At 51.7% G+C, this 26,704-nt stretch overlaps 1 protein-coding gene across 2 annotated transcripts in view; it reads left to right on the top strand.

Annotated features, from left to right (window-relative positions):
• Rps6ka2 (ribosomal protein S6 kinase A2) overlaps positions 1-26,704 on the top strand; it is a 233,631-nt gene that overhangs the window by 185,471 nt on the left and 21,456 nt on the right. For both annotated transcript variants that reach the window (XM_052169909.1, XM_052169908.1), the window contains exons 10-14: positions 16-104; positions 12,807-12,871; positions 21,557-21,659; positions 24,383-24,513; positions 25,343-25,468. In XM_052169909.1, coding sequence (XP_052025869.1) covers positions 16-104; positions 12,807-12,871; positions 21,557-21,659; positions 24,383-24,513; positions 25,343-25,468 — 514 coding nt within the window. The remainder of the gene's footprint in view (positions 1-15; positions 105-12,806; positions 12,872-21,556; positions 21,660-24,382; positions 24,514-25,342; positions 25,469-26,704) is intronic.

The following is a 26,704-nucleotide window of genomic DNA, read 5'->3' on the forward strand; positions in this document are numbered from 1 at the left end:
CCTTCTGCCTTCCAGAGCCAAGCTGGGCATGCCCCAGTTCCTCAGCGCGGAGGCCCAGAGCCTGCTCAGGGCCCTTTTCAAGCGGAACCCCTGCAACCGGCTAGGTAAGGGTCCTCACGATGTCCCCCACAGGAGTGTGGGAGGTCACCATTCTGTCCCCCATGGGAGCATGGACAACTTCCTCCCCGTGCCCCCAACTCTGAGCTCTGTGCTTTTCCTTGCTGAGGTCATAAGAGGCAGAGGTCCCCCCATGCTGCGGAAACACATATGGTCTGGCCTCCACAGACACGTGGGTCTCTTCAGGATCGCTGAAAGGCATTTGATTCTTAGAGTATAACAATCTATTCCTTTAAAAAATGCTCTGCTCTTGCAGAAAGCCAATATACTCTCTTCTGGTTTTATGTCTCTTATTTTAAGAACGCTGTAAACTACAGACAGAATGGTTGAAAGGTCACTTCTAATTTGCAGCCTTTTAAGAAGCCAACGTATACAGAGCCCAGTTTTCTTCAGCATTAACTAAGCACTGCCTCCCTCTCCCAACCACACAGAGTTTACTGCTCGGCCTGGAAGGCCTTGGGGATGGGCACAGGAACAGGGAAAGGGTCCGTGGAAATGTGAGCTGCTGGATGGGTTATCCCACAGATTGGCAGAAGGAACGCATGCGGGCCATTGGCTCCGGCCTCACAACCAGGAGCAAGTCATTAGATGTGAATTAGGAAATAACTCATTCTCAAAGAAATAATTAGTTTTTTTTTTTTTTTTCCTTCTCTACCTGGCTCAGCCCTCAAGAAAAGCTCAGGCCTCATTTAATTTCTTTCACCTATCAGCTTTAATTCAGGGAACTTCTGCAGTAATTGACAATCTTTTGGTTATTAAGAAAGTCAAGCTACTGTTAGAAGCACCGTCCGTTCCACTTCCTCGGGTCATCCTCCTGGCGCGTGAGGGGATTTGTATTCAGTGAATTCAAACTGTTGCTGCTAAAGAGATTGACAGTCAACTTCTGATCCAGGTTTCCCAACACACGCCGCTCTCCGCTCCCCAAGTTCCTTTAGAAGATAGTTCTACTTACGGTAGAACAGGACAAGGGTTAAAACAAAACCAAAGAAGTCCGCTTCACGGGCTCGTCGGAGACACATCAACTGTAGTCAGCATGGTCCAGATGCTCCTGGGATTCCCCACCCCCCATTCCTCATGCATAACCATCAGACCCAGACACACGCAGGGTCACTCAGTGGGGAGCATTCCCACTGAGAATGGCTGCTTCACAAACTGACACAGAGACACCTAGAGTGGAGTGCTCAGGGGACACTGGAAGGGCGCTTGTCCTGTGTGGAGCCTGTGATCGCCTTTGTGGCCAAGCTAGCAGGGCAGCGGTGAGCCAGGGTTTTCTATCACCTCAGCTTCACTGGGCTGTCCCAGTGGGGGCTTTACACTTGGGCCCTAGAGCTGAGACTGGTCACAACTGGCCAGAGCAGTTTTCCTAGCAGGATCTCACCAAGATGACCAACATGGAAATGAAAGTCCCAGGGAAACAGCTCCAGTCCCCATGACGCTGGCGGGGAGATGAGACTGTAGGCTCCCGGATGGGGATGTGGGTGCCTTGGTGTGGATCTGCATACAGGGTTGTTTGTGCTGGGCTCATGATTTGAAGGAAGCCCGTGGGCCGCATTGTTCTGTGCTATTCTTCTTGGATCATGTATGCAGGTCTCAGGTAGTGCCTGAGCCCCGGGCCACACGTCACTGTGAGTTCTCTTGGGACCTGGTGAGCTGTGATCATCCATACTGTGTAGGCTAGACTCGTGTGTGTGTGTGTGTGTGTGTGTGTGTGTGCACATGCGCGAGTGTCCTGAGGCTCGCACAGGTCTCTGAGCTACCTTCCGATTACGCGTTCTCCAGGGCAACGGCAGCTGCCCCAGGCCAGCCTGCAGCTCCTCTTTGATGAGTTAACTCGTTAAACGTTATAAACACAGGATAGCCCTGAGAAGGACCTCTCTGGGCACAGGGCTGGGCACTTGCTCTCGGAACACACAGTCTTTGAGATGCTGAGATCCCCATGCTAAGCTTATTAGCATATATCCTTAGCTCATGCTAAGTGCGCACTTTACCACAGAACCACACCCCCAGCCGTTCTATTCCTTTTGACACAGGTCTTACTAAATTACCCAGGATGCCCTTAAACTCACTCTGCTAGGCCTTAAGTTTGAGATTATTCTACCTCGGTCTCCAGAGTAGCTGGGTCAGAGCATGCCGGGACACTCCTGCCCCTCAGTACACACTGCTTCTGTGGTACTCAGGCTCTCCAAAATGCAGGCGGCTCCTGTTCCCATCATTACCACTTGCCTCTGAACCCTAGAGCTGTGTCTGGAGGCCTAGCCTGATTCCATCTGGTTCCAGCCAGTTCTTTCTGGTGAGCCTGGTGCATGCCTTGTGCCCCTTCCTGGCTTACATGGTCCAGTGTAAGTACAGCCACGCTCTGTGGACCTTAAGACAAGGGGATGATGGCAGCCGGTGACAGATGTGACAGCTGCTTCTTAGCAACCAGGTGAACAAGTCATGGCACTTGACTGAGTGCTGTGCAGTCAGTCACCCTCAGACAAGTCCTCACCATGGTCCTATAAAGGAGCGCTCTGTGGCTCACATACAAACAGGGAGGCATCCAGTCGGGCGGTGGTGGGTGCACGCCTTTAATCCCAGCACTTTGGAGGTAGGGGCAGGCAGATTTTTGTGAGTTCGAAGCCAGCCTGATTTACACAGGTGAGTTCAGAAACAGCTAGGGCTATGCAGAGAAATCCTGTCTTGAAAAACAGCAACAACAACAACAACAACTACAAATCCCACCGCAACCAAAACCCAAACCAGGGAAGCATCCAAGATAACTTTTGGCTGTAAAAACCATAGTTCAGCCTGTTGCTTTCCTCTCATAGTAAGCCCTGTGCTGATGTGGATTTAGTAGGCATTGCCCGGCGGCTGGACTGTGGAATCCCTGACCCTTGCTCTGTCTTGTGAGCCTCTGTGACTTGCCTTTTCATTCTCCTGCTGTGATCACAGAGTGGCTGCAGCAGCTCCAGGCCACGCCCTCCAGATTGAAGGGAGGAGGAGGAGGGAGCAGAGAGTGCCTGAGTCCCTTTGGTCAGGAAGGCTTTTCTGAAAGTCTCTTCCACACTTATTACCTTCCCTTCTAGTTGACAGAAGAAGGCTGGCGGGGCAGCGGGGGTGTGGTTGGGGTAACATAAGGGAAGCTGCGAATCAAGCTTCATTAGCAGCTGCCAGGGTCAGCCAGAGGGTCCTGCAAGGCAGGTGGACCTGGGCCTGGAACATCTGCTGACGCCGAGTGAGCTGGAAAGAGGTTTTGCTAGGTGCTCTGAGGAGAACCTCTGAGGCATGGAGCCATCGGCTGACTGGAAACTGGCTGAGTCCCTATCTTGACACTCTCCATTTTCCTCATGAATAAAGCCCAGGAGATTTTTTTGTTGTTGTTAATTTTTTGGTTTTTTTTTTTTTTGAGACAGGGTTTCTCTGTGTAGCCCTAGCTGTCCTGAAACTCCCTTTGTAGACCAGACTGGCCTCGAACTCCGAAATCCGCCTGCTTCTGCCTCCCAAGTGCTGGGACTACAGGCATGTGCCACCACCGCCCGGCAGCCTAGGAGATTCTGATAACACATGTGCACTTGCTCCCGCCGGGGCTGCACACTGCTGCTCCCAGGCTAGGGTCGCGGCAGGGTACAATCCGTATGGAATGGGCTTGTCCGGACTGTACTCACTTGGACTCTTGGTTACTGAGTTTCTCCACCAGGGTCTTTCAAACACTTAACCACGTTAGTTCAGTCTTCTCCCCTGAGGGTTCTTCTCTGAGCTCCCTGCAGTGTGGTGTGGTGTGGTGGTGCCCATCACCGAGGAAGAGCCCTCGATTCTCTCCCCTCTTCTCAGCCGCGGACATGCCACATCTGTGGTTCTATCCTGGGCACAAGGGTTCGCTCTTCCCGTTAGCAGCTGAAAAAGACTCTGCTTGTCTCCTTTGTCAACGTTGGGATTCAGCTCTGGAGAGTAAGAATTCCTACCCCTCTCCGCTTCCAGGAAGAGAGAGCACCCTTCCTTCTGTCCACGCCAGCACGCACCAGCGTCTCCCATAGAGGGGAGGCCTTCCTTGTCAGTTGGGTCACAGATGGCGGGAAGCAAAGGCACAGAGGACCCTCTGTGTCCTTCCCTAAGGACTTTGCCGTGGCCTTGGGCAGTCAGTTCTTCTCCCAGCTGGCCAAGGACCCAACTGGTCAGTCCCTGAGGTCAGTCCCTGAGGTCTCTCATGACCTCATCTGCCCACAGCTTTGCACACCCTCCCTGTCCAGGGAGGCATCCTGGGTCCACACTGCACCTGTAGAACCATCATCACATTTCACTGGTTCCTGCAGTCCTCCGACCGTGAGGGTTAGGGAACCTGTCATAGCTGGCTTTTTCCATAAACACTTGCTTTTTAGGACACCGGGAAATACAAGAATTCGATGTTGGAAACCTCAAAGGAGGGACGGGTCCTCCCTGTCTACCAAAGTGCTTTGGACATAGCCTTCTATTGTTAAAAAAAAAATACCATGAGGTCTGATAACCACTTCCGGGACTTTGACATTCCGAAGCAAAGTCAGGTGTCAGTAACCCGTTCTGAGACCTAAGTCAGGGCCAAGCGCCGGCGCTTTTATTAACTGTGCAACAGCAGAGCACTGTCCTGGTGTCCTGGTGTCTCCAGTCCACACGGACAGACTTTGGAAGTGCTCTCGGAGGCTGGCCTGGTGTCTCTGAGTCCTTGGGTGTCTGCCAGCTTGGCAAGTAAGCTGTCTTTAGTTCACACCTGGATTCTGTAGAACGTAATTTACACAAAGGTTGTGTCTCTTCTCTCTCCCCGAGGAGAGGCTTCTGGACCCGGTCTGCAATTGAACTCGCTAAATGGTCTGAGAACCTCAACTTATTTGTTTTCCTTGAACTTTCTACACTTTTCATTCTGAGCCGCCAATGTGCATAAAAGATAGGAGGGTTTAGAAAAACAGAAGTAGAAAGATAATCACATAAAATTCTAGTCTTAACAGATCTGTGTTTATTTTGAGATTGTATTTATCGGCTCCGGAGGCACCCAGCGAGGGCTTCAATTCTTTACCAGACTTCCTGTCTCAAGAGGCGGTTGTGATCACGGACCTCTTGCTTCCTGAGAATGTCTCCATACTTATTTCCCTTTCTGAGTGTTGGGGTGAAACCAAAAGCTCCGGTTCTTTCATATCCCGGGGATTGGGATGAAGTTAGAGATGTGGCGGTGACCTCCAGCTGTGGCAGCGTCCCCGTGAACTGATGGCACCCTGGGACACCGGCCCAAACTTACCCCTCAATAATGCTGGCTGAATCGTGAAAGCCCACTAGCTTCATCCAGTGTCCCCAGGAAGCTTCCCATGCACACAAGCCAGCTGGACCACACCTGTGGGCAGCACTCGGGCACAGCAGAGAGGCCGAGCCTGTGACGTGTGGCCAGGTGCTTCACCATAAAGGGGACGTGGAGCTAAGGACACAGCCCACAATAGCCGGGATGGCCTGTCTTCAGTAGAAGCCAGGGTAGGAGAGAGACAGGTGCCCAAAGGCAAACACAGATAAGCTTATCTGCTGGGTGGGCAGGAGAGGGGCACCCCTTCCGCCCTGGGCTCAGCAGGTTGGCTCTGTAAACAGTAAGCACATATTAATTTTTATGATTCTTAGAGTTTCTTTTTTAGCGGGGGCTGTTTTGAAGGGGAAAACATTTAATATTTAGAGACTACAAGAAACACTGGCCCACACGGCAGTGGGCAGTAAACAGTTTGCTTTTCCCATCCTGAGGGCTACACCGCCACCCTTTAACGTGAGCAGGACAAGGTACAAAGGTGTCACCCTTGTACCCAGCATGAGGGTTTCGGGGTGTGATGAAACAGTACAGCTCATAAAATGGGGCTGAGACAGACAACAAGATGGGGGGGGGGGCGGGAACCCAGGGCCTTGGCAAGGCCTGCCTCAGGTTCCCCGGCCCAGCCCGTACCCCACTCTCAGGACCCCATATCTTGAACAAGTGTCTGGGGTCTCACCACTGTACGAGTGGTCGGGATCTCTGTGCCCCTGTGGTCGTAGCCATGTGGCTGGCTGGTTGTTTGTTGCCCTTGGAAGAAAGGGTTCCCGGCTTCTCTGCAGTCTGTGGAGAGAAGAAATGTTAATGTCTCACTTGCTCCAGAGAAAGCTGGTGAGAGAGATGGATTGTGGGGATACAGAGGGACTCTGTCATCCGGGGATTTGCTTTGGGGTTTGTTTCCTGAGCCCCCGCATGCCTCGTAGTCCCTGGTGGTCCAGGGCATCCTTCTGGCTTTCTTGGCACAGGACATGATATTGAAGGGTCCCATTGGAGACCCTCACTCCTATGCCGGCCTCGGAGGAACAGATGGTCCCCGTTATCAGGAGTGGGGGGTGGCACACAGAAGACACAGCTCCGAGGTGCAGACACACGCCTTGCTGCCAGGGTACAGGGGAGAGGGAGCGGCTGCCTTGCTGTGACTCCTGCCTGGTCTGTGCTCACTTGCTGAGCAACCTCGAGCCTCTAGCCCAACCTCTCTGTGCTTGTTTGCTTGTTATCTGTGAGCTGAGGAAAGCGGTGTACCTCAGAGTCATGAAGTGTCTCACAGGGGCGTGACAACTCCTGTCTCGTAGGAAACTGCCCCGCGTCAAGTAGATTGCAGGTGACTGTAGAGCGCCTGGGTGCGAGGAGGGGATGTGATTGACAGGAGTGTCTAAGAGAAGCCATCTCTCCGCGTCGCCCTTCCGCAGCCTGAGCTACCCCAGGCCTGAACCACCTCACAGCCTCTTCCTTTGCTGACTGAGTCATTGCGTACCACGCGCTTCTCTTCCCACGTGGAAGCCTCCATCTGCCACCTACAGCCGCACTTAAGTGTTGGGTATGAGTGCTGAGTGCCTTCTGTGGTGCTGGGCATACCTAGGCCCTGAATGCCCAGATAACTCGGTCAGGTCCTCTGGATGGGCGACAGAGGCCCTGCGAGGCAGAGGATGTGTAGCTTTGAGGGGGACAGTTCCTCGTTCCTGCTTGGGTGAACTGGGCTGGGCTGAGGATCAAGGATCCCTCCACGGCAGAGCCTATAGGAGACTACCGCCCTGGCGTCTGTAAATGAGAACGATTTCCAAATCCTGGCAGCCCGAAGAGGAGGATTTTCAAAAGTGAGAAATCAAGTCAGGGGCTTGGGCCGGCCCCCTTACCATTGACACTGGAGCAGAGATAGGAGTCATCCTGTGTAATTCTACGTGGACCATATCAGAACCAGGGCCTTCCGCAGGAAGATGCCAGTCTGAAGCTCAGAGCCGTGGCTGCTTGGTCTGCTGCATCCACCACACCTCAGACGTAAAACACCTTTCCTGACAGGAGCTCGTCTAGTGTTCATCTCTACACAGAGTTCTGTCTGCATCTTGCCACTGTGCCCTCAGCATCTGCAGGGATTGGTTTTCAACTCCCCCCCCCCCCTTTTTTTTTCTGCTCTGGCTCCTCCCACGGAAACAGAAGCGTGACAAGGAGCATCGGTTCCATTAACCTGCTTCCTGATCTTTTCAAAGCTAGCAGTTTTCCCTTCACCCCGCTGAGCAGCCTCAGCCTCTCCCAGAGGTCTTGGGAACTCTCACATGGGAGGTGAGGTCCAGGGAGGGAGATGTGTCGTGAACACGGCAGCTCGGCAAGCAGTGCCCTTCCTCCCACTGCTGGGGTGAACTCGGTCTGGAGCAGCCGCTGAGCCCTGCTCAGATGCACCCAAGAGTTTCATGTCTCCATTCGGTTTCCTGTCCAGAGGCGATCGGGACAGGTGGCAGACAGTGTCCATCTCAGAGGCCTCGTCCCGGTTTCTACTGGCAGTGTTCCCAGCCCCTGACTGTGTCCTCAGGTGTCACACAGGAACCTTTGCTGGCTTCCTCAGAATTAGCCCTAGGGCTCCCTTAAGAACTCAAGTAGACCTGGGGCTATATAAGGATAGGATGCACACACACACACACACACACACACACACACACAGACAGCCCAGCAGTTCTGCATGGCACACAGTTATCAGGCAAAGGTTGTTAAGATCATATGGGTGAGATTTAAATGGACAGAAAACTCTTTAAAACTAGCGAAACAATGCGCTAATGGCCTATTAGTGGCTAAGAAATACAAAAGAGAGCTCTTATTTCTGTCTAGTCCTGGACAGTTCTCTAGGTGACTACAGCTTGGCTTTGGATGGTTTGCCAGTCAGGACAGGTGAGGGAGGCAAGCCACCAGCAGAGTGGACTCCGGATATTTCCTAACGCACCGTGGGTGCACTCCGTACAATTCTGAAAGGATGAGTATAAACCTTATGGAGGGTCTACGAATTAACCATTTTCGAAAGTAAGATTAAAGCCAGTGGGAGATCTTTTTTTTTTTTTTTTTTTTTTTTTTTTTGTGGGAGATCTTTTTAGCAGGTCAGAACCTCTCATGAATAGCTTTGTTGCTAGGTTTGGAAGCCCCAGTGAAATGGGTCCCTCCCAGGAGGGTGTCCAAGTGCAGAGAAGACCTGGATGGCCATGGGAAACAGAAGGGATCCTTTTCCGGGATAAGCACGGATCTGACTAGCCCCATGCCTTCATCAAGTGTAGGAATGCGGGTCCGGAGAAGCAGGCTTCAAGCTGTACCCTGTGAAAAGTACCCACAGTGATTAGAATGTGTGTGACGAGGTGTGGTGGGCAGAGATGGAGTCTGAGTTCCTCACTCCCCTCTCTGTGTCTGCCTGGGAAACTTAATGCAGACTACCGGAGCCTAAAGAGAGATACGTGGTCCTCCATTCTGCCTGTCTCTGTCTGACTCCAGGGTCCTGTCAGTGCCTGTGACAGGAGATGATTTGCAGGCCTCTTCCTGGAATGCGGGGGAGGTTTGAGTAGTGTTTGGTCAAGATCCTGTAGCGAAGCAGCCCTGGCTCCCACATCAGCACACACACTTTCCCAGTCTCCTCTCCAGGAACTCTGCTCCCTGCTGTTTGTCAAGTGTGTTCAGTCTCGACAAAAAGCAGAGCCAAATCCACTGCTATCTCTGAAAACACTTCAGGAGAGGAGAGGACTAGCATGAAGAGTAATGTCCAAGACTGTTCTCTGAAGGTCGCCGCCGCTTTAAGGACCTGGCTGCAGACCCCTTCCACCAACGCAGGGAATTTCTGAGCGGCCGTCAGAAAGTCAACCTTCTTGCTGAGACTGCAAAACTGAAACTCAGCATCCCGATTCTAATCGGATTCTAATCGCGGCAGATGAAAATGAGGTTGGGGGAAGAGTAACGGACGGGATTCATAAACACCCAACTCCAGCCTCTCCGGATTCATAAACACCCAACTCCAGCTTCTCTGTCGTGTTTCCCTTCTTGCAGGCCGCACTGCAAGCCTTGCGTATGCAGAGGTTCTTTGAGCAAAGACAAGGCATGCTAACCGTGTGTGCTGAGGCCTGGGAACATGGGTGACATTTGTCATCTCGACCCAGAGGGGCTGTGAATCTGGGACACTTGGTTCTTCAGTCTGGAGTTCTAGGCTGCATCCAAAGGAGCGCGGGGACAGTGGTCCAGTGGGGCAGCCTTGGAAGTCAGGCCAGTGACTTCAGCAGTATCAGAATGTCCCCTCAAGGAAAGAATACTAGGTGTCAGGAATTCATACCCTGGTCCTGTGATTTTGTGCACAGCAAAGGAGATAGACGCATTGATCCAAAGGAGCCTCTGTCTGGGGGGCGGGGGGCGGTCTGAGAGGAAAGATCTGGATCAGATCTGGGCATAAAGGTGGAGCCTCAGAAAGGGCGTCACAGGGAGGTTTTTTTCCTATTATTTTTTTATCCTATTCTTTATTTACATTTCAAATGATTTCCCCTTTCCTGGATCACCCCTCTGCTCCCCCCGAAAGTCCCATAAGCCCTCTTCCCTCCCCCTGTTCCCCAATCCACCCCATGGTGTTCTTTTGTGATTGGGTCACCTCACTCAGGATGACATTCTCCAGTTCCACCCACTTGCCTAAGAATTCCACGAATTCATTGTTTTTAATAGCTGAGTAATATTCCATAGTGTAAATATACCACATTTTCTGTTTCCATTCCTCCGTTGAGAGACATCTGGGTTCTTTCCAGCTTCTGGCTATTATAAATAGGGCTGCTATGAACATAGTGGAGCATGTATATCGCCACAGGGAATTTGCAAAGTCTCCCTTCTACAATTCAGCAGATGTTGCCTGAAGCAGGAACACAGCCTACAACAGCCCAAGTTGCTCATGTGGGAGTGGCCACTGAGTGGGGGACACAAGACAATGAGTGCTGTGCATGTCCCCACGGGAGCACCTGTCATATCACTGGGTAGACATGGAACACCTGAGTCCTTCCCCTGGTTTGATTTCTTGTGTGTTTTTCTATCAAGCAGTGACAGTTGCTAAACAACACCGACTGAGACTGCTGTGTCAATAATAGCTGGTGTGATTGGCCTAATCAGATATTTCTTTTTGTTGTTGTTGTTGTTTGTTTGTTTTGTTTTTTTTTCATTTTTATTTTTATTTATTTATATTTTTTTATTTACATTGCAAATGATTTCCCCTTTTCTGGGTCCCCACTCCCCGCAAGTCCCATAAGCCCTCTTCCGTCCCCCTATTCTTCCATCCACCCCTTCCCACTTCCCTGTTCTGGAATTCCCCTATACTCTTGTACTGAGTCTTTCCAGAACCAGGGCCCACTCTTCCATTCTTTTTGGACATCATTGAATGTGTGGATTATGTCCTGGGTATTCAAAGTTTTTAGGCTAATATCCACTTATCAGTGAGTGCATACCATGATTGATCTTTTGAGACTGGGTTACCTCACTTAGTATGATGTTCTCCAGCTCCATCCATTTGTCTAAGAATTTCAGATATTTCTAAGCAAGGCCTGGCCAAGCTACCTGAGAGGTGGTCCACATCATCACTGTGCACTGAGCGGAGGACCAGAAAGGTCAGAGCATATGCCATGGGGTACACATGACTGTACCCCGTGAGACTCCAGCTAGGACAGGTCACCACAGCATCTCAAGGTAGCTTTCTGCTGACCTTCATGGTGCCCCAAACAGAGCTGTCTCGCAAAGAAGGAGCTGCTCCATCCCCTCCCCCCTGCCCCCAGAGCTCCAGGAACAGGGTGCGGGCTCAAGAGGACCATCTGATTTTGATCAGAACCATTCGGCCTTAGAGCCAGGAGGAGATTGGGGTGCAGCGTTGGGGGAGGGGACATTCATTTCCTACCCTTGGGACAGGAACTGACAAAACTCCTGTGATTTCGTTCCCAGCTGGCTGAGACTAGCTCTGTGGGCAACTCACAACCTCAGAACCTGGGCTCCTTGTCCACCTTAGCTCCTGGACTTGGCTTTTAATTAACGGACCTTATTCAGGGCAGTCACCTTGCCCCCTCCCCACCCCTCTCAGGTTCATGTTAGGTGCAGGTGTGTGTTTACCAGTTACTTAACTGTACTGGCTGGTTTTGTGTATCAATTTGACACAGGCTGGAGTTATCAGAGAGAAAGGAGCTTCAGTTGGGGAAGTGCCTTCATGAGATCCAGCTGTAAGGCATTTTCTCAATTAGTGATCAAGGGGGGAGGGCCCCTTGTGGGTGGTGCCATCCCTGGGCTGGTGCTCTTGGATTCTATAAGAGAGCAGGCTGAGCAAGCCAGGGGAAGCAAGACAGTAAGAAACATCCCTCCATGGCCTCTGCATCAGTTCCTGCTTCCTGACCTGCTTGAGTTCCAGTCCTGACTTCCTTTGGTGATGAACAGCAGTGTGGAAGTGTAAGCTGAACAAACCCTTTCCTCCCCAACTTGCTTCTTGGCCATGATGTTTGTGCAGGAATAGAAACCTGACTGAGATATTAACGCATTTATGTTTTCCCCCTGGAACTCACCATTCCCTCCAGGCTGGTTCTGTCGCTGCAGGACATGCAGAACAGTCTCATAGACACACACACACACACACATCCCAGTGGCTCCTGCCCACCCGTGCTCCTGGGAAGTACACAACTTTGGATTTTGATACAAACAAAGCAAGGGCAGAGGTCAGGTGGGCACAGCGGGTGGACAAATCAGAGAACCACAGTCTGTCTCTGGGTGACAGTGGCCTTTGTGCAGGATTGGGTGTGGTAGATGGTATCCCGGGCCAGACTCCATGTCCCAGGACTCGGTCCTATCCAATGTTGAGATTCTCACTTCCCCTGGTAACTGCTACAGCAGCTGGTTACCTACTTGGCGCCTTCTGCCACCCACTATGCCTTGTCAAGTCCTGGGAACCTGGCCTGATGCTGTGTTCTGGGTGTGGTAAACATAGTCTGAGACCATGATCGCCACCTGCTTCTCCTCTCTTGGCCACACCTCCTCTGCCTGGCAGGGGACACGCCTTGGTTTCTCTGCCATGTGTCCTTTCCTATTCACTGATTGAGGCATGCACCCAAGGCTTCCTGAGCTGGGGAGAGCCATGCCTCAAGGACTTGGTGATCTCACTGTACCTGGAGCAGGAAGCCCTGATTGTTCCTTTACTACTTCCGTTTCAGACTGTGTCTGTATCACAAGCCTTGGAGTTCACTGGGGGCTTCCTGGGCTCTAAGGCCATGGGCATGTTCGAGTTTTCTTCTCAAAGAGAGACCATGTCAGGACTTCCCCTGTAGCTTTTTACCTATGTGCATCACACAGCCGCATTAGCCGCAGCGCAGTCAGAGGGGTCACGTGGCCTCGGATCTACCTACACTGACATTTCTTCTCTGCTGTGTTGTGACAGGTGCTGGCGTTGACGGAGTGGAGGAAATTAAACGTCACCCGTTCTTTGTCACCATAGACTGGAATGTAAGTCGCATGTGGATGTCTCCACTGCACACACAGGGCAAGGAGAGGGCAGAGGGGGTACTGTGGCTGCTTGGCACACACGGCCTCTGTCTACACTGAGAGTCTAAAACAAACCCAGACTGTCCACCTGTGGGCGAGCATGCTCGGCATGTCTGTCTCCCCAGAGAGGTGCGGACCGGTGAGCACCTGCTGTCCAAAGTCCCAGCTAGCACCCTGCTCATTGGGTCCACAGCATCCATCATCTTGCTGATGTGAGCTGCTGCTGAGGCAGAAGGCACGCCCATGACAGACAGGCGTGCAGGGATGACTTGCACCTGACAGGCTGCCGGGCTCTGCCCCATCTCCTGAGACACGTCGTCCATGCCGTGTCATCCCTCACACGTGGGATGATTTTGAGTTTATCCTAGAGCACTCTCACAGAATGCTTGTGCGTCAGGGTGGGTGTGGTGCAATAGCAGTGTTGCCCAGCGTACGTGAGGTCCCAGCAGTGCAAAAATACCAAAGGGAGACTCAAAAGCAGAATGTACATTACGTGCACAGTTTACTCTTGCTGCCTGCCCTCCCTTCTTACACCCTCGATTGCCTTAGCTCAAAGAGTCCAGGGTTGAAGCGGCCCACACGGTAACTCCCGTCCCTTCTTATCTGAGCCCCATCCAAATAGCGCAAGTCTGGAGTCCCTGAACCCCGCCTCTGCAGTTCTGATTACAGAACTTGCTTTAATGAGGCATCTGCTCCCCGATAAGGTCAGAGGGGTGCAGGTGGACTGTCAGGGTGCCTGTGTCTTCCAGCAGGTGTTCAGAGAGTGTGTAAAAAACAAAAAAAACTAGACTGTTGGGGGTGGAGAGATGGCTCAGTGGTTAAGAGCATTGACTGCTCTTCCAGAGGTCCTGAGTTCAATTCCCAGCAACCACATGGTGGCTCACGATCGTCTGTAAAGGGATCTGGTGCCCCGTTCCAGTGTGTCTGAAGACAGTGTATTTATATACATAAAATTAATAAATAATTGTAAAAAAAAATCCAAAAAACAGCAGAGCAGGGCTTACTAAGGGTAGAATTAAAACAACAACAACAACAACCTATTAGACTGTCCTTCCCAAAAGCCAGAGAAGACCTTGCAGAAGCAAAGGCAGCCCTCCCCCTCTGTCCCACCACAGGCTCCACAGCTCCCATTCGGGCTGTGTGACTGAGAAGTCACCCCTGAGGAGCTGGCCCAGAGACAGGCCTCATGCTGACTGCACAGCACACTGGGCTTGGGGAATGAAAAACCAAGCCTGGGGGGGGGAGAGTGGGGGGCGTGCGTGTCACCTCCTCTGCCTGGCAGGGGACACGCCTTGGTTTCTCTGCCATGCGTCCTTCCCTATTCACTGACTCAGGCTTGTACCCGAGGCCTCCTGGGCTGGGGAGAGCCAGGCCTCAGGGACTCGGTGATCTCGCTGAGAGAAGCTGTGAGCCAATGACTTAGCGCTGCGTCACAGAGGGTTCTGATGTATAAAAAGAGGCCGGGAAGAGGGCGGAGGGAAGTGGGGAGGGGAATCAGGTCCAACCCCACCTCCTCCACCCTCCCCACCGGCCATCTTCCTGGACCTGTCTTCCCCGAGGTCCTTGCTTCATCTGCCCCCAGTCTTCTCTTAAGTGTCACCCTAGGTGACCTGCCCTGTACTCCTGACCCTGGCCTGACGCCTCCCATGCCCCATTAGCTCTGAATCTGCCACATGGTATCACTGGCTTGGGAAAAGTGCTCCTTTCTGTCCCTCACCTCAAATGTGACCCAAGGAAAGTCAGGACAACTGACCTGAAAGACTTGACCCAGGCCTCTAAGCAGGCCAGGGAGCCACCAGAAAGCTTCCTGAGAGAGTGAGGTGGTGTGGAGAAGTTAGGAAGGGAGGGAGAGGGGAGAGAGGGAGACAGGAGGGAAAGATGAAAGCGCTTCTGAGGGAGTGGGGGGTAGAGTCCCAGAAGTGTCTCTCGGGGCCAGGGTTGGTACCTGTGAAGGAGCATTAACCCCCAAATTCCCTTTCTTTCTGGAATATACTGCCTTCCTTCCAAAGACTGCTGGGGTGTGGAGAGGGAGTTGCCCAGTCAGAGGTGGGTGGGCTGGGCTGGGGACAGCTTGAAGAGGGAGTCCTGGTGGCTGTACCTGGAAAGAAAGGGAACTCCCCAGCCATGCCCACAAGTAGTGGCCCCGGGGTGCACCCCCTCAGAGGATCTGGCCGAGAAGGAACTTTGATAAGAGACCATCTAAGGACAGGCATCCTTATGCAGGCAGTGGGCACAGGGTCTGTAAAATGGAGGTTCCTAGGATTTGAGCTGCAGATGGTACTGGAACCCAGTGTTCTTCTGTTTCTGTTGTAAAGTAACTGGACAAAAAGAAAACTTAGAGAAGTTGGAGGTTTATTTTGCCTCATGGTTGTCGGTTACAGCTTGAATTTTCTAGAAGGTGAAGGCAGTAGGAACTTGAGGCCGTTGGTTTCGTTATCTCTGCAGTCAGTCGAAAGCATGGAGCGAGAGCGCAGGCATTCCCTTGCTCTGTTCAGGACTCCGAGACTAGTGAATGGTGCCTCAGACAATGGCCTGAGTCTTCCCACATTAAGTTGAAGCAGTCATCTACAGGCTTGCCCATAAGCCGGCCAATGTAGACAAGCCCTTATCAAGACTTCTCTTCCTAGGTGGTTCTACATTGTGTCAAGTTGACAGTTAAAGCTAATCGCTGCACTGGGCCAAGCTGGGCTGGTGTGTGCTATAGAAGGCCAGGTCTGTGGGTCCTTTCTGCAGCCATATCTACCTTCCATAGGCCACACCAGGCTCTGAGCCTGCCCTGCCTCCCTGTTACTGGGGAACCACAGCCCTTTGGTGCAAACGTAGACATTGGCTTCCAGTTCTAGGGACTGGTATTTCTGTGTCATTTGAAAGTAATTCAAATCAAAATACTGTAGGGAAGGGTTGCTTATATGTTTCGGCATTTGGTTTTATTTTGCTTGGCTTTAAAAGAGGCCCTTCTGGGTCACCAGGGCTACCCGTGTTTATTCTTTCCCTGTCCTTGACAGATAGTGCCCACCAGAGCCTGGAACGCTACGGCCATGTCTGGTGCACTGCGAGGTGGCTATTCGGACATAGCCGTAGTGTGTGAGTGTCCAGTGCCGAGCAAACAGAAGCAGGGAGAAGGCTACAAGTAGGAAGTGACCGGGAGAGGGGGAAGGGAGGAAGGAAGGAGGTGCCCAGCCTAGAACACAGGTGTGAACAGTTTTCAAAAGAACTGTGTTCAGGCTCTAAAGGCCTTGGAAGTCAATGCAGAGGTCTTGCTGGTCTGTCTGACCTAGCCCTCTGTCCCAGCCGTCTTTCCCCACACACGTGGTTCAGGTGCCACCCCTGGGTGTCCATGGCAGGGCCACAACTAATCTGACCCCACTACACACGTATGCACTCACATCATGCTCTAGGAAGTCTGTAGACGCGTGTGTCCTGTACACCTTCATGATGTGAGCAGTTCGCCTTACTGAAAACCACAGAAGTCCCATGTTCTCAAGGACTCTTTTTCACGGGGTCTTCCCCCCTCCCCCCACCGTGGACATTTAAGGGTGACAAAGGAGAAGACATTTACTGGAATCCGTTTCCTGCCTGTCGACAGGTTATCCAGGTGCAGCCTCAGGATGCAGCTGATAAAACAATCACTTGTTTATTTTGCTTTCCGCTGCCTTCTGTGACCCCACACCCTCCCCCCAAACTGCCAGCATATATTTCTAGTTTTTAAAAGTAAACACCTGTCATCTGCCAGCTGTCTCCCGGGGATCCGATGACCTGCAGGCACAGAGCATGCCATCACCAGAGTGTGGGTCACCAGTGCTAGCTGGAGCAGGTGGAGGGTGGCAGCTCCCCATGATTTACCGGGACTTTCTACTTGGTCTCTGCCCCGAGCGCATCAGCGCCAGCTCCAGGTCTGCCCTCTGAACACCCGTGCTGTTTGCCTAGCTAAGTGAAAAATTACAAGTTAATTATAGACCAGGAAGCTCGCACAGAGGACGGACGGTGGAGCCAGCAGATGTAAGCTGTGTTTACTTTCCCCCAGTGGCTGAGGCAATGCTGCGAGCCTGGGATTAGCACAGACCCAAAATAAACACACAAGGTGACCTCATGGGCAAAGCAAGTCAGTCCACGTTGGTACCCAGCCAGCCAGCTCCTAGCAAGCTGACCCAGGGTGAAAATGGGACTCAGGTGGGCAGAGAATGGTCCTGCCCCAGATTCAGTCCCTGGGAGATCATTTGTTTCTAGACCAAAGTCCAAAGCCAAGGCCCAGACCCTCGACGTAAGGTTTTGCAGACGTGCCTGCTGGCCATCCCTGTTTACTGTTAATATGAGCAACTCGTGCTTAGGGTGCGTTTTACATTTCTGGCCCTACACTGTTTCTCTGTAAGCTGAAGAGAAACTGAGGCCCTAGGCGGCTCTGTGTGTGGCAATATGATGTTGGTGCTCTTGGCTGTCCTGTGCGCCAGCTGGAGCAGGTGGGGTACACTGAGTGTTTGCTAACCGTGGACCTCAGTTGGGTTTTTATCACAGGTTCCTACTCCCACTGCTGCAGGAGGATTTCCACCACTTCCTCCTGTGAGGTGTGCACCAGGAGGGTTCACCCCTCCCAAGTCCCCATGAGGACCGTGGCCACAGTACCTCTGTCTTGGGACTTCGTAGATCCAGATCATTTTGCAGCATCACTTGGGTTGGGCAGGCTTGGAGAGGTGATACTCTTCCTGAAGGCCCGTCCACAGCATCCTGGATGTCCCTGCGGTCCCCAGCTTCCGCCCACTCTGCCTCTGTTCTGTGCCTGCATGTGCCGGCCTCGCCGTTTCCAGAACAGCCCATCTGCGCCCTTTGCTCTTTGGAGCAGATTAATTTCAAATTGCTTGACCCCAAACTGTGCCTGAAGCAGATGTTAGGGCCTGGGACGTCAGGGTAGAGCTGGGTTCGTGTTTTTTGGACGTCTCCACTTTTGATTAGTGCTCCCTCCCCACAGCTCCCTCCCCACAAGGCCTCTCGGTGGTGTATGTAGACCATGATGCGCCTGCTCAGCCTCCTTAGCACTGTGTGTTGTGAGATCTATCTCAGGGTCAATGCCAGGCTCGTGTCATCTTGATGCTGATGGACACATGAGACAATGAAGAATGATGAGATGGACCATGAGGTCCTGTTTTCTTCCCCCTGGCTCAGGGTAGACATGAATTATCCTAGAATGTCAGAATGACGGACATGGGTCAACCTCAGCATCTGGACACCATACTGTTAACATTTGCTTCACAGCAACCTCTTCCTTAACACAGTAATTTGAATTCAGAAACAAAACCTAAATCACCCTTTGTGTGAGGGTTTGTATATACTTGGCCCAGGGAGTGGCACTATTAGAAGGTGTGACCCTGTTGGAATAGGTGTGTCACTTTGGACATGGGCTTTAAGACCCTCGTCCTAGCTGCCTGGAAGTCAGTCTTTCACTAGCAGCCTTCAGATGAAGCTGTAGAACTCTCAGCTCCTCCTGCACCATGCCTGCCTGGATACTGCTATGTTCCCACCTTAATGATACTGGACTGAACCTCTGAACCTGTAAGCCAACCCCAACTAAACATTGTCTTTAGAAGAGTTGCCTTGGCAATGGTGTCTATTCACAGCAGCAAAACCCTAGCTAAGACACTTGGCAATACCTCAGAGCCACCCGTGTGCGGACACAGGGAAACTGTGTGTAGTAGGAGTGCATATTAACCCCTTTCAGAATGTGTGTGCAGACAGAGAACTGCACTTAAGACCATGAAAAGTCTCTAGGAAGTCTCTGTGGCCTTATACCAATAACCAGATGTATTGTGCGATCATCTCGGCCCCTGATCGTTCAGCAGTGGCCGCTGGTGGCTCCGGCACTGGGCTCTGGATCATATGAAGGACAGAGAAGCCAACTGAGCATAACACAGGGTGAAGCACAACGTGTCGCTGAGCAGAGCCCCACGGCGCTGCATCTGGACCATCTGTGTCCTTCACTCGTCCGTCCGAGATGCTCTTGACCCAGGGATCTCTCGGCCCCTGGCTGCATTAGGAGCTGCATGTTCTAGTCACTCCTGTTTCTGTCTAGATAACATCAAGGCGTGATCCCCTGCTCTGCTAGACCAAATCGGATGGCAGGATTGGGATCAAGAAAGTGTCCCTGGAGTCAGAATGTGTGGAAGTAAAGCTAAGCTTTCTCAGGCGTTTCCCTACGAAATGCTGGTTGAGTGCACTGACTGTCTGCACTGTCTGTCCGTCTGTCGTAGGTTAACAGACCCACAGCCAGCATTGCCCCCATCAGTGCTTCCTGTAGAGAGGGAAGCGTGCCACACAATATATATTGTCTGTCACAGTGATTCTGCACAAACCTGACTGTGCAGTCACGGTGTTGATGGTCAGACCAAAACTGACAGAATTGGGGTTGGAGAGCGGTGCCAAGCCAGGCCATGTGGGTATCAAGGCCACTTGGGGTGATGCTTTCTGGTGTGCACTGCCCTGACAAAGGTATGCCAGGCATTTTACCAGCAGTCCTGCTGAGGAGGAGGAGGACTCCCCTCGGGAGGAGGTCGGCTGAGGGATGGGGGCAGGCATAGGTGAGAGCTCAGCTTTCTCTACGCTGAGGTCCCTGTGGACCGAGGCATCACTGCTGAACTCTTCCTTTCCTAGCCAAAGCTGCTTCTCATACTTGAGCGGTTCAGTTGTTCGTTACTTTGTTTCTAACGGAAATCCTTTGTGTAAATCAGTCCCCTTTACAAAAGTAACAGACCTGGCTCTTGTACGGGCTGCCTGTCCATCTCTCCTTTTTCCCTCTCTCCTCTTCCCCCCTCCCCCCTCCTCCCACTTCACTTCCCAGCACCCCTCTCTGGAGAGGTGGGTTCTCTTCTTGCAGGTTAGGGTACTCAGTAGCCTATCTGCAGTGTAGCTGGACATTTCTGGGAAGCAGGAGGCCGTCAGAGCCTGACAAGGCCTGGGTCCTTGTCTGAGGTCCCTGCTGTGGGATTTCCTCCCAGAGCTACCTACACTAGAGATGTGTATCCCTACTGAACTGGCATCACATAGAACACGGCCCTTCTATACCTCGGCTCCTAATGAGAGGCACTCACCAGAGTAGGATGACAAAAATATGTCTAATGTAGAGTTGGGAGGAATTTTTGCTTCTCCACAGTTCCCTACATGTATCTGAGCGCTGGTTAAGCAGGCCTGTGATCACCGTGGATCAGAGACCACACTGTCCTTCCTGCATCACCCCGCCCCCAGGGCGGGGCAGGCGCAGGCAGTCAGCATCCTGCCAGCTGCTTCCCTTTGGCTCCAGTGCGCTCTCCCGATGCACTGTGCTTTGAGCATATGGTGTTCAGAGTCCAGCCCCTTCCTTCTCAGCCTCACCCGCTCACCCTCGGCCTTGCAACTTGCTGCTTATCTCCTAGCCTCAGTTTCCCTGCCTGGTGAGGTGCCAGGATTGGCTTTCCCTCGCTTTGGCGTTGTACAGAGCGTATATTTTGTCTACAGACATTGAATCTGAACTATTAATGACTCCGCAGCTGTACAGCTGGACCCCGGAACCTTCACCATCAGGACCAAGGCAGTAGGGCATGCTATCAAGGGCCAGGACCAGAAACCAGAAGTTCAAGTCCATCCTGGGCTATCTGGCAAATTCCAAGCCAGCCTAGACTACATACCATGAACCCCGCATAAACACACACACACACACATACACACACACACACACACACACAGAGTCCTTTTAAAAATGAACAAACAAAAGTATCCAAGCAAGAAAGGATCCGGGGTTTGATATTTGTGGCCAACACTTCGGGGAGCCCCGGTGACCAGCAGATCAGATGTCCCTGCTCTAAATGGGCACAGCACAGGGAGACATTCCTCAAGGTCTCAGCTCCTAGCCAGCACTGAGGTGGCGGTTCTTGTGTTCCCATGGTGCTGTGACATCACCCTCTGTCGCCAAGGTGGTCCTTGGGCTCAGCCTTCCCCATGCTTCCTGCCTCTTCCTTCACAGCCCTTCTTCTTGCTAGTCTCTGTCCCTCTGTCTGTCCCCTTGTTTCGTCACCATCTACAATGCCAACCACAGCTACCTTGCCAGATCCCAAATGCGTCCGCGCTGTTCTTGAATCACCTCATCCAGTATTGTCTCCAAAGAGGATTGGAAACACACCTTGGGTTTCGGAAGCAGGTTCCAGTAGCAGGTCTGAGAGGGACCCATCCTGGACTTCTGTGTCTTGCCAATGAACCAGGCACTGGGAAGGGCAATGTGAGCAATGGGTGTCCTGTGCCTCAGTTTCCACAGTTCCCAGAGAGTAGAAGTGGGTTCCAAGGAGGTAATCCCACAGCCACTTGGTTCGGTGTGCACGGCTAAGCTGTAATGTTTTCCTGGAGATAAAAATCCTGTACCCCTCCCCCCAAAGTTAGAAAAACATTGCCCTAAACTGAAGGACATTCAGCAGACCTCAAACCTTCAAACCTCCAACTGTGCCTTTTGTAACTCACGTTTAATATATAATTTCCACGCTATATACTCGGTCTCTCATGACATAGCGGGATATAGTCACAGAGCCTGTATTGCACCTCATCCTGCATCTTGCACCTATGAGAGGTACTGAGGCCTCTGGCCTCCGTGCTCTCCGTATCTCGGTCTCACCATCTGTCTCGTTCTCCCTGCAGAAGCTGTACCGCAAGGAGATCAAGCCGCCCTTCAAGCCAGCCGTGGGCAGGCCTGAGGACACCTTCCACTTTGACCCCGAGTTTACTGCAAGGACCCCCACAGGTCTGTGCCGGTTCTTCCCAGCTGGGCTGACCCCACCTAACTCCAGTAGGCTTCCTGAAGGAGGCTGTTCTCTTAGGGAATAGCCTTCAGTTTCATTCAGTGTTCCTGATGTCTCTGCTTGGCAGTAAGGTATCGGGGGGCGGAACCAGTTCTCATTATTCCTGTGTGACATCCACTTCAGAAGCAATCGGGGTTCAGGGACCCCTCTCTTGTGGTGAGATTCGAGGCAGTGACAGCCCTCCCAGGGACACACAGGAAGGAAACAGTTCACATTTCTAATGTATGGATAAAGGTGTCCATCTTTAGTTCTCTGGGCTTATGAACTAAGTGTATTATTTCTGTGCATGCTGGGGGCCTGTTTGATCGATCCCAGTACAGAAACTTAGCTTCATGGTATGTGAGGTCTCTGGAGTCTGTGTGTGTGGTCCCCTCATAACTGGTCAGCTCCCTTTAAACATTATTATTCTGGCTTACCATCTTCATAAATGCTATAATTGTCTCTGACCACCATGACAGAGTAACACCAGAGGCTGGCTTAGCAAGACGCGTTAGTGTGTCACGTGCAGGAGGCTGGGTTTGAGGTCACTTTGCGGGCGGGGCTGTCCCTGGTAAGGCCCCTCTGTCTGATAGTTGTCGCTGTGTCCTCTTATGGCTTTTCTTCTGCGATGAGAAAGGCTGGAGAGTGTTGGCATTCCTCCTCCTTCCTGTAAAGACACAAGTCCTGTGGGAAGAAGAACCGACACCCTGACCTCCTTTAACCCTGGCTTCTCCCATGAAGACCCTGTGTGCTAACACAGCTGATAGGGCAGAGGGAGCCACTGTTCCCTGCCGTAGGCTTTCTGCAGTCTCGCTAAACGGGAAGCCAGCTAGCTCGTGCACCTGGTGCGCATGCTAGCCGCTCAGTGGGGCCCGCGATCTAAGGTTTGAAACCGTGTCCCACAGTGTCCCGAGTGCTCCCAAAGGTCGTTTCTGCCTGTAAACGTTTACTTTTAAAAATTCAACTTGTAATTTTGGTCTGCTGCGTGGACTGTGTCGGCGTCCAGCCGTCTTTTAACCGAGTTATAAAGCTTTCTAAGTTCTGCTTATAGTACCTGCCATTTGTGCTCCATCCAGCCTCAAAAATTAAATATTAGTTCCTCCAGCTTCTTATAAAGATCTCTTTGCTCTCCAGGGGACAGGCCATTCTTGTGCTTCTGCTGACTTCTTGGCTCTAAGCAGAGAGCATTTTTATCGGCTGGAAAACACTGCTGCCTTGATCTGCATCTTCTCACTTATAAAAACGCATCAGTTCAAGTTAATGTGACCTGTTCCCTACACACATGCACAGCACACCCCCCCCCCAGTGTGCTATAAACAGACCGTGGTCTGTACCCTCACCAGTGCCAGGCTCAGTGAATTCCTAGAATCACCCAAGTCCTTAACATTAAGCCTAAATCCCTGAGATTGATATATCCATTGTTAAACTGTTTTTCTCAGGTCTAAGCTCTTAATGTTAAGAGAAGGCAAGAAAGCAGACCTCAAAGCTAGACTCTCATGCTGGGTAAAGACAAGCCTGCGGAGCCTGGCAGAGCAGCAGCCCGCCCATCTCCAGCGTCATGTGGAGGGAGGCAGCCTGTCTGCACTGAAGTGCCGACTGCCTCCCGGGCGTCTCGCTGTGCATAACTTCACGTTCTAAAAGCAGCGTTGCCGTGTTCTCCTTATAACTGAGCTTCCCCAGTCTAGCACATTCGAGGCTTATTCCCAAGCAGTCAGACCTGGTCACATTAGTTCAGGGTCACATTAGTGTCTGTCTGCGTGGGAAACAGACCCTCTTTCTTTCTTGTAAGGTAGTGAGTCTTGCATCTCTTCCTTTTCTATCCAGGTGTCTTTTAAGATGTGGTGTTTTGTTTTGTTTGTTTTTGTTGACATAAATAACGATAAAGACAACATTTCTCTATACTCTTTGCACTTTTGAAAGTAATTCCGAAGAATGGTAGAAATGTAGCAATCTTACATTTCTAGATGTAGGCTGGCTCTTCAGAGGGCATGTGACTTTTGAAAGTGCAGGGGCCATTGCCCATCTTGCCTCTTCTGAGAGGACATGCCAGTTGGAGTTCCTTCTTCTCCTTTGGCCAAATCCAGATGTGGTGGATAACTCTCCCTTCTCCAGACAGTGCCATCGAGTTTAAATAAGCTCGTAGCCCCTCATCTGAGAGTCTGGGCAGCTCTAGACACGCTGCCCGCGGGGGTGGCTCCCTCTGCCAATTCTTGTCTGTCATACAGGATACAGGTATTTTTCCCTGCTGGGTAGCCACATACCTTCCTGTTTACCTAGTGGTGAATCTGGAAAAGAACCGTGTTCTAACAGTCATGCTTACAAGCAGGCCTCAGCAACTTAAAAAAAAAAAAATCCCTCCTCTCATTTGCCCGCCGGACCGTGGGCAGTCTCCAGCACACGTGGTCCTGTTCTCTGCACATGGGCAGTCTCCAGCACACGTGGTCCCACTCTCTGTGCACGGGCAGTCCCCAGCACACGTGGTCCCGCGCTCTGCGCATGGGCAGTCCCCAGCACACGTGGTCCCGCGCTCTGCGCATGGGCAGTCCCCAGCACACGTGGTCCCGCTCTCTGCGCACGGGCAGTCTCCAGGACACGTGGTCCACGTGTGTTCACACACACGCTGCATTGTTTGGCCCCGGCTCACTTGGATCTCATGAGGTACCCACCCTGCCCTTCTCACCCGCAGACTCTCCTGGCGTCCCCCCGAGTGCGAACGCCCACCACCTGTTCCGAGGATTCAGCTTCGTGGCCTCCAGCCTGGTCCAGGAGCACTCCCAGCAGGACGTGCCCAAGGTCCCCATTCACCCAATCGTGCAGGTAAGCCTGATCGCCCAGGAGCTCAGTTCACAGCCCTGACGCCTGGCCTGGGAGGCCCTGTGGACTTTTGTCAGTTCCGTGTTGGGAGCCAACAGTGAGCTAATGGTAGACATCCCCCTGTCCCTAGATGTTACTGTTACTACGGTGATCTTCTTGGTGGTCTGAACACATTTATTTCTAAGAAGGAATGAGAAGGTCTTGAGGGGAGGATTGCCGTGGACATCTGTGCCAGTGGCCCCTCGGGACAGATGTGGGGATCTTCTCTGTGTGAGCCATGGGTGTCTCATTCATTGGGAGGTCGGCGAGGGCATTATTTAGACTTCTGTCATTACATGGCTATAACTAGATTCAGAGAACTCAGAGGGATTAGGAGTAAGTGGCCATCACTTGGCCACTTGATGTCTCCTTCATCGTTAAGTAGATGGCCTTTGATTTCCCTGACCTCATCTCCCTGTGTGGTCATGGTTCATGGGGCTTTTGTCCTCAGTGGTGTGCGAGTGGGGACTGTACACAGAGGCCGGAACTGGCTTTCGCCTTAGGCGTGCGAGGTTGGTGCTTTATGTGACTACTCCGGAGACAGTGCCACATCTGCACCCCCAGAGTCTCACTTCCACAGATCTTTGGGAGAAAATCAAGTGCCCAATGGACGCATAATATTTATGAGTCTGAATATTAAGAACAATCTACGCGTATCTCTGTGACCTTGGACAAGAGACTCTCAGGTTCCCCAAGCTTGCAAGTTCTCAGGGTGCCCTGAACCTGTGTCTGATGCCATGTGCACCTGTGTGAAAGGCTGGTAACTGTCCCTGTTTGCCCCCCATCCCCACAGCAGTTACACGGGAACAACATCCACTTCACCGATGGCTATGAGATCAAGGAGGACATCGGGGTGGGCTCCTACTCGGTGTGCAAGCGGTGTGTCCACAAAGCCACGGATGCTGAGTACGCAGTCAAGGTAAGCTGAGGAACGCTGATATACTGTAAACCCGCTGGGTAGCAACGCAGGCGCTGAGCAGGTTCCCTCCATCCGCAGCTTCCGAGGTCTGGCGTGATGGACTTCAGTTTATTTTGCTAGGACGACACTAATTTTTTTAAGCCGGGCGTGGTAGCACACAGTCTCAACCAAAGCTCTGAGTGTCCCAGATGAGCCTAGCCTATGTAGCAAGATCCTGTCTCAAAGGACAAAAAAAAAAAAAAAACAAAAAACAAAAAACAAAAAACAAAAAAACAAAAAAAAACTTCTTTTGAAATCATAAATATTTCAGTTATGTCCAACATGGAAACCATTCATCTTTAGTGACTGAGTGTAACATATGCCAAGAATAACAGTCCCAGAATCCAGTAGCCAAGAAGATAGGATTGGGCAAACAGGCATAGCATTTATCAAAGGAAGGAAAAAGCGGGGAGCTGGGCATGGGGGGTGGGGAGGAGTAAAGAAAAAAAGATATAACCATGGAAAACCAACCCAAGAAGAACATAAAAATATAGAAAAAAGGAGAGGACTCGGGCTTTTCTCCAACCACCAAAACCAGTAGATAGTATATACCGGCACCTATAATCCAATATGCCAAGCTCTACATAGTAATTTTCAACTCTGTACCTGTTGGTAGATTAAATATTGGACCTAAGAATCCAGAGTGCTGATTTCTAGGGTTTCCTAGAAAGCTCTTCTGAAGTCAGAGTGTGACGTATACAAGTGCACATACCGCACATTCTCTCAATGCAACCAAGAGGCCAGCCTTCAGTACTTGTCCTAACACTGGAGCTGGAGGACTTGGGGAGATGGCTCAGTGGGTAGAATATTTGCTGCAGGACATGTGGGCCTGACTTTAAATCTCCACAGCCTACATAAAAAATCAGGTGTGTAGTGCACACGTCTGTGTTATAGTGCTCCCAGATGAGATGGGAGGCAGAGACCGGAGAATCCCCAGACTGTATTGGGCTGGCTAGCCTGGTCTCTGCTGAGGTGAACAGTGAGAAGAGACTGTTTCAGACAAGGTCAAAGGAGAGGCCTGGGGTTGTTCTCTGACCTCCATACCTGTGCTGTGGCATGTATGCACCCACATGTACGCATCCACATATACACTCACACACATGTGCGCGCACACACACACACCAAAAAAAGACTTACGAGAGACAAAGTCCAAGCCTGTGCCACCATGATATGGACCATGGTGGCTCCATTTGGCAT

The sequence above is a fragment of the Apodemus sylvaticus genome, chromosome 23 (genome assembly GCF_947179515.1).
Source record: "Apodemus sylvaticus chromosome 23, mApoSyl1.1, whole genome shotgun sequence".
Classification (NCBI taxonomy): domain Eukaryota; kingdom Metazoa; phylum Chordata; class Mammalia; order Rodentia; family Muridae; genus Apodemus; species Apodemus sylvaticus.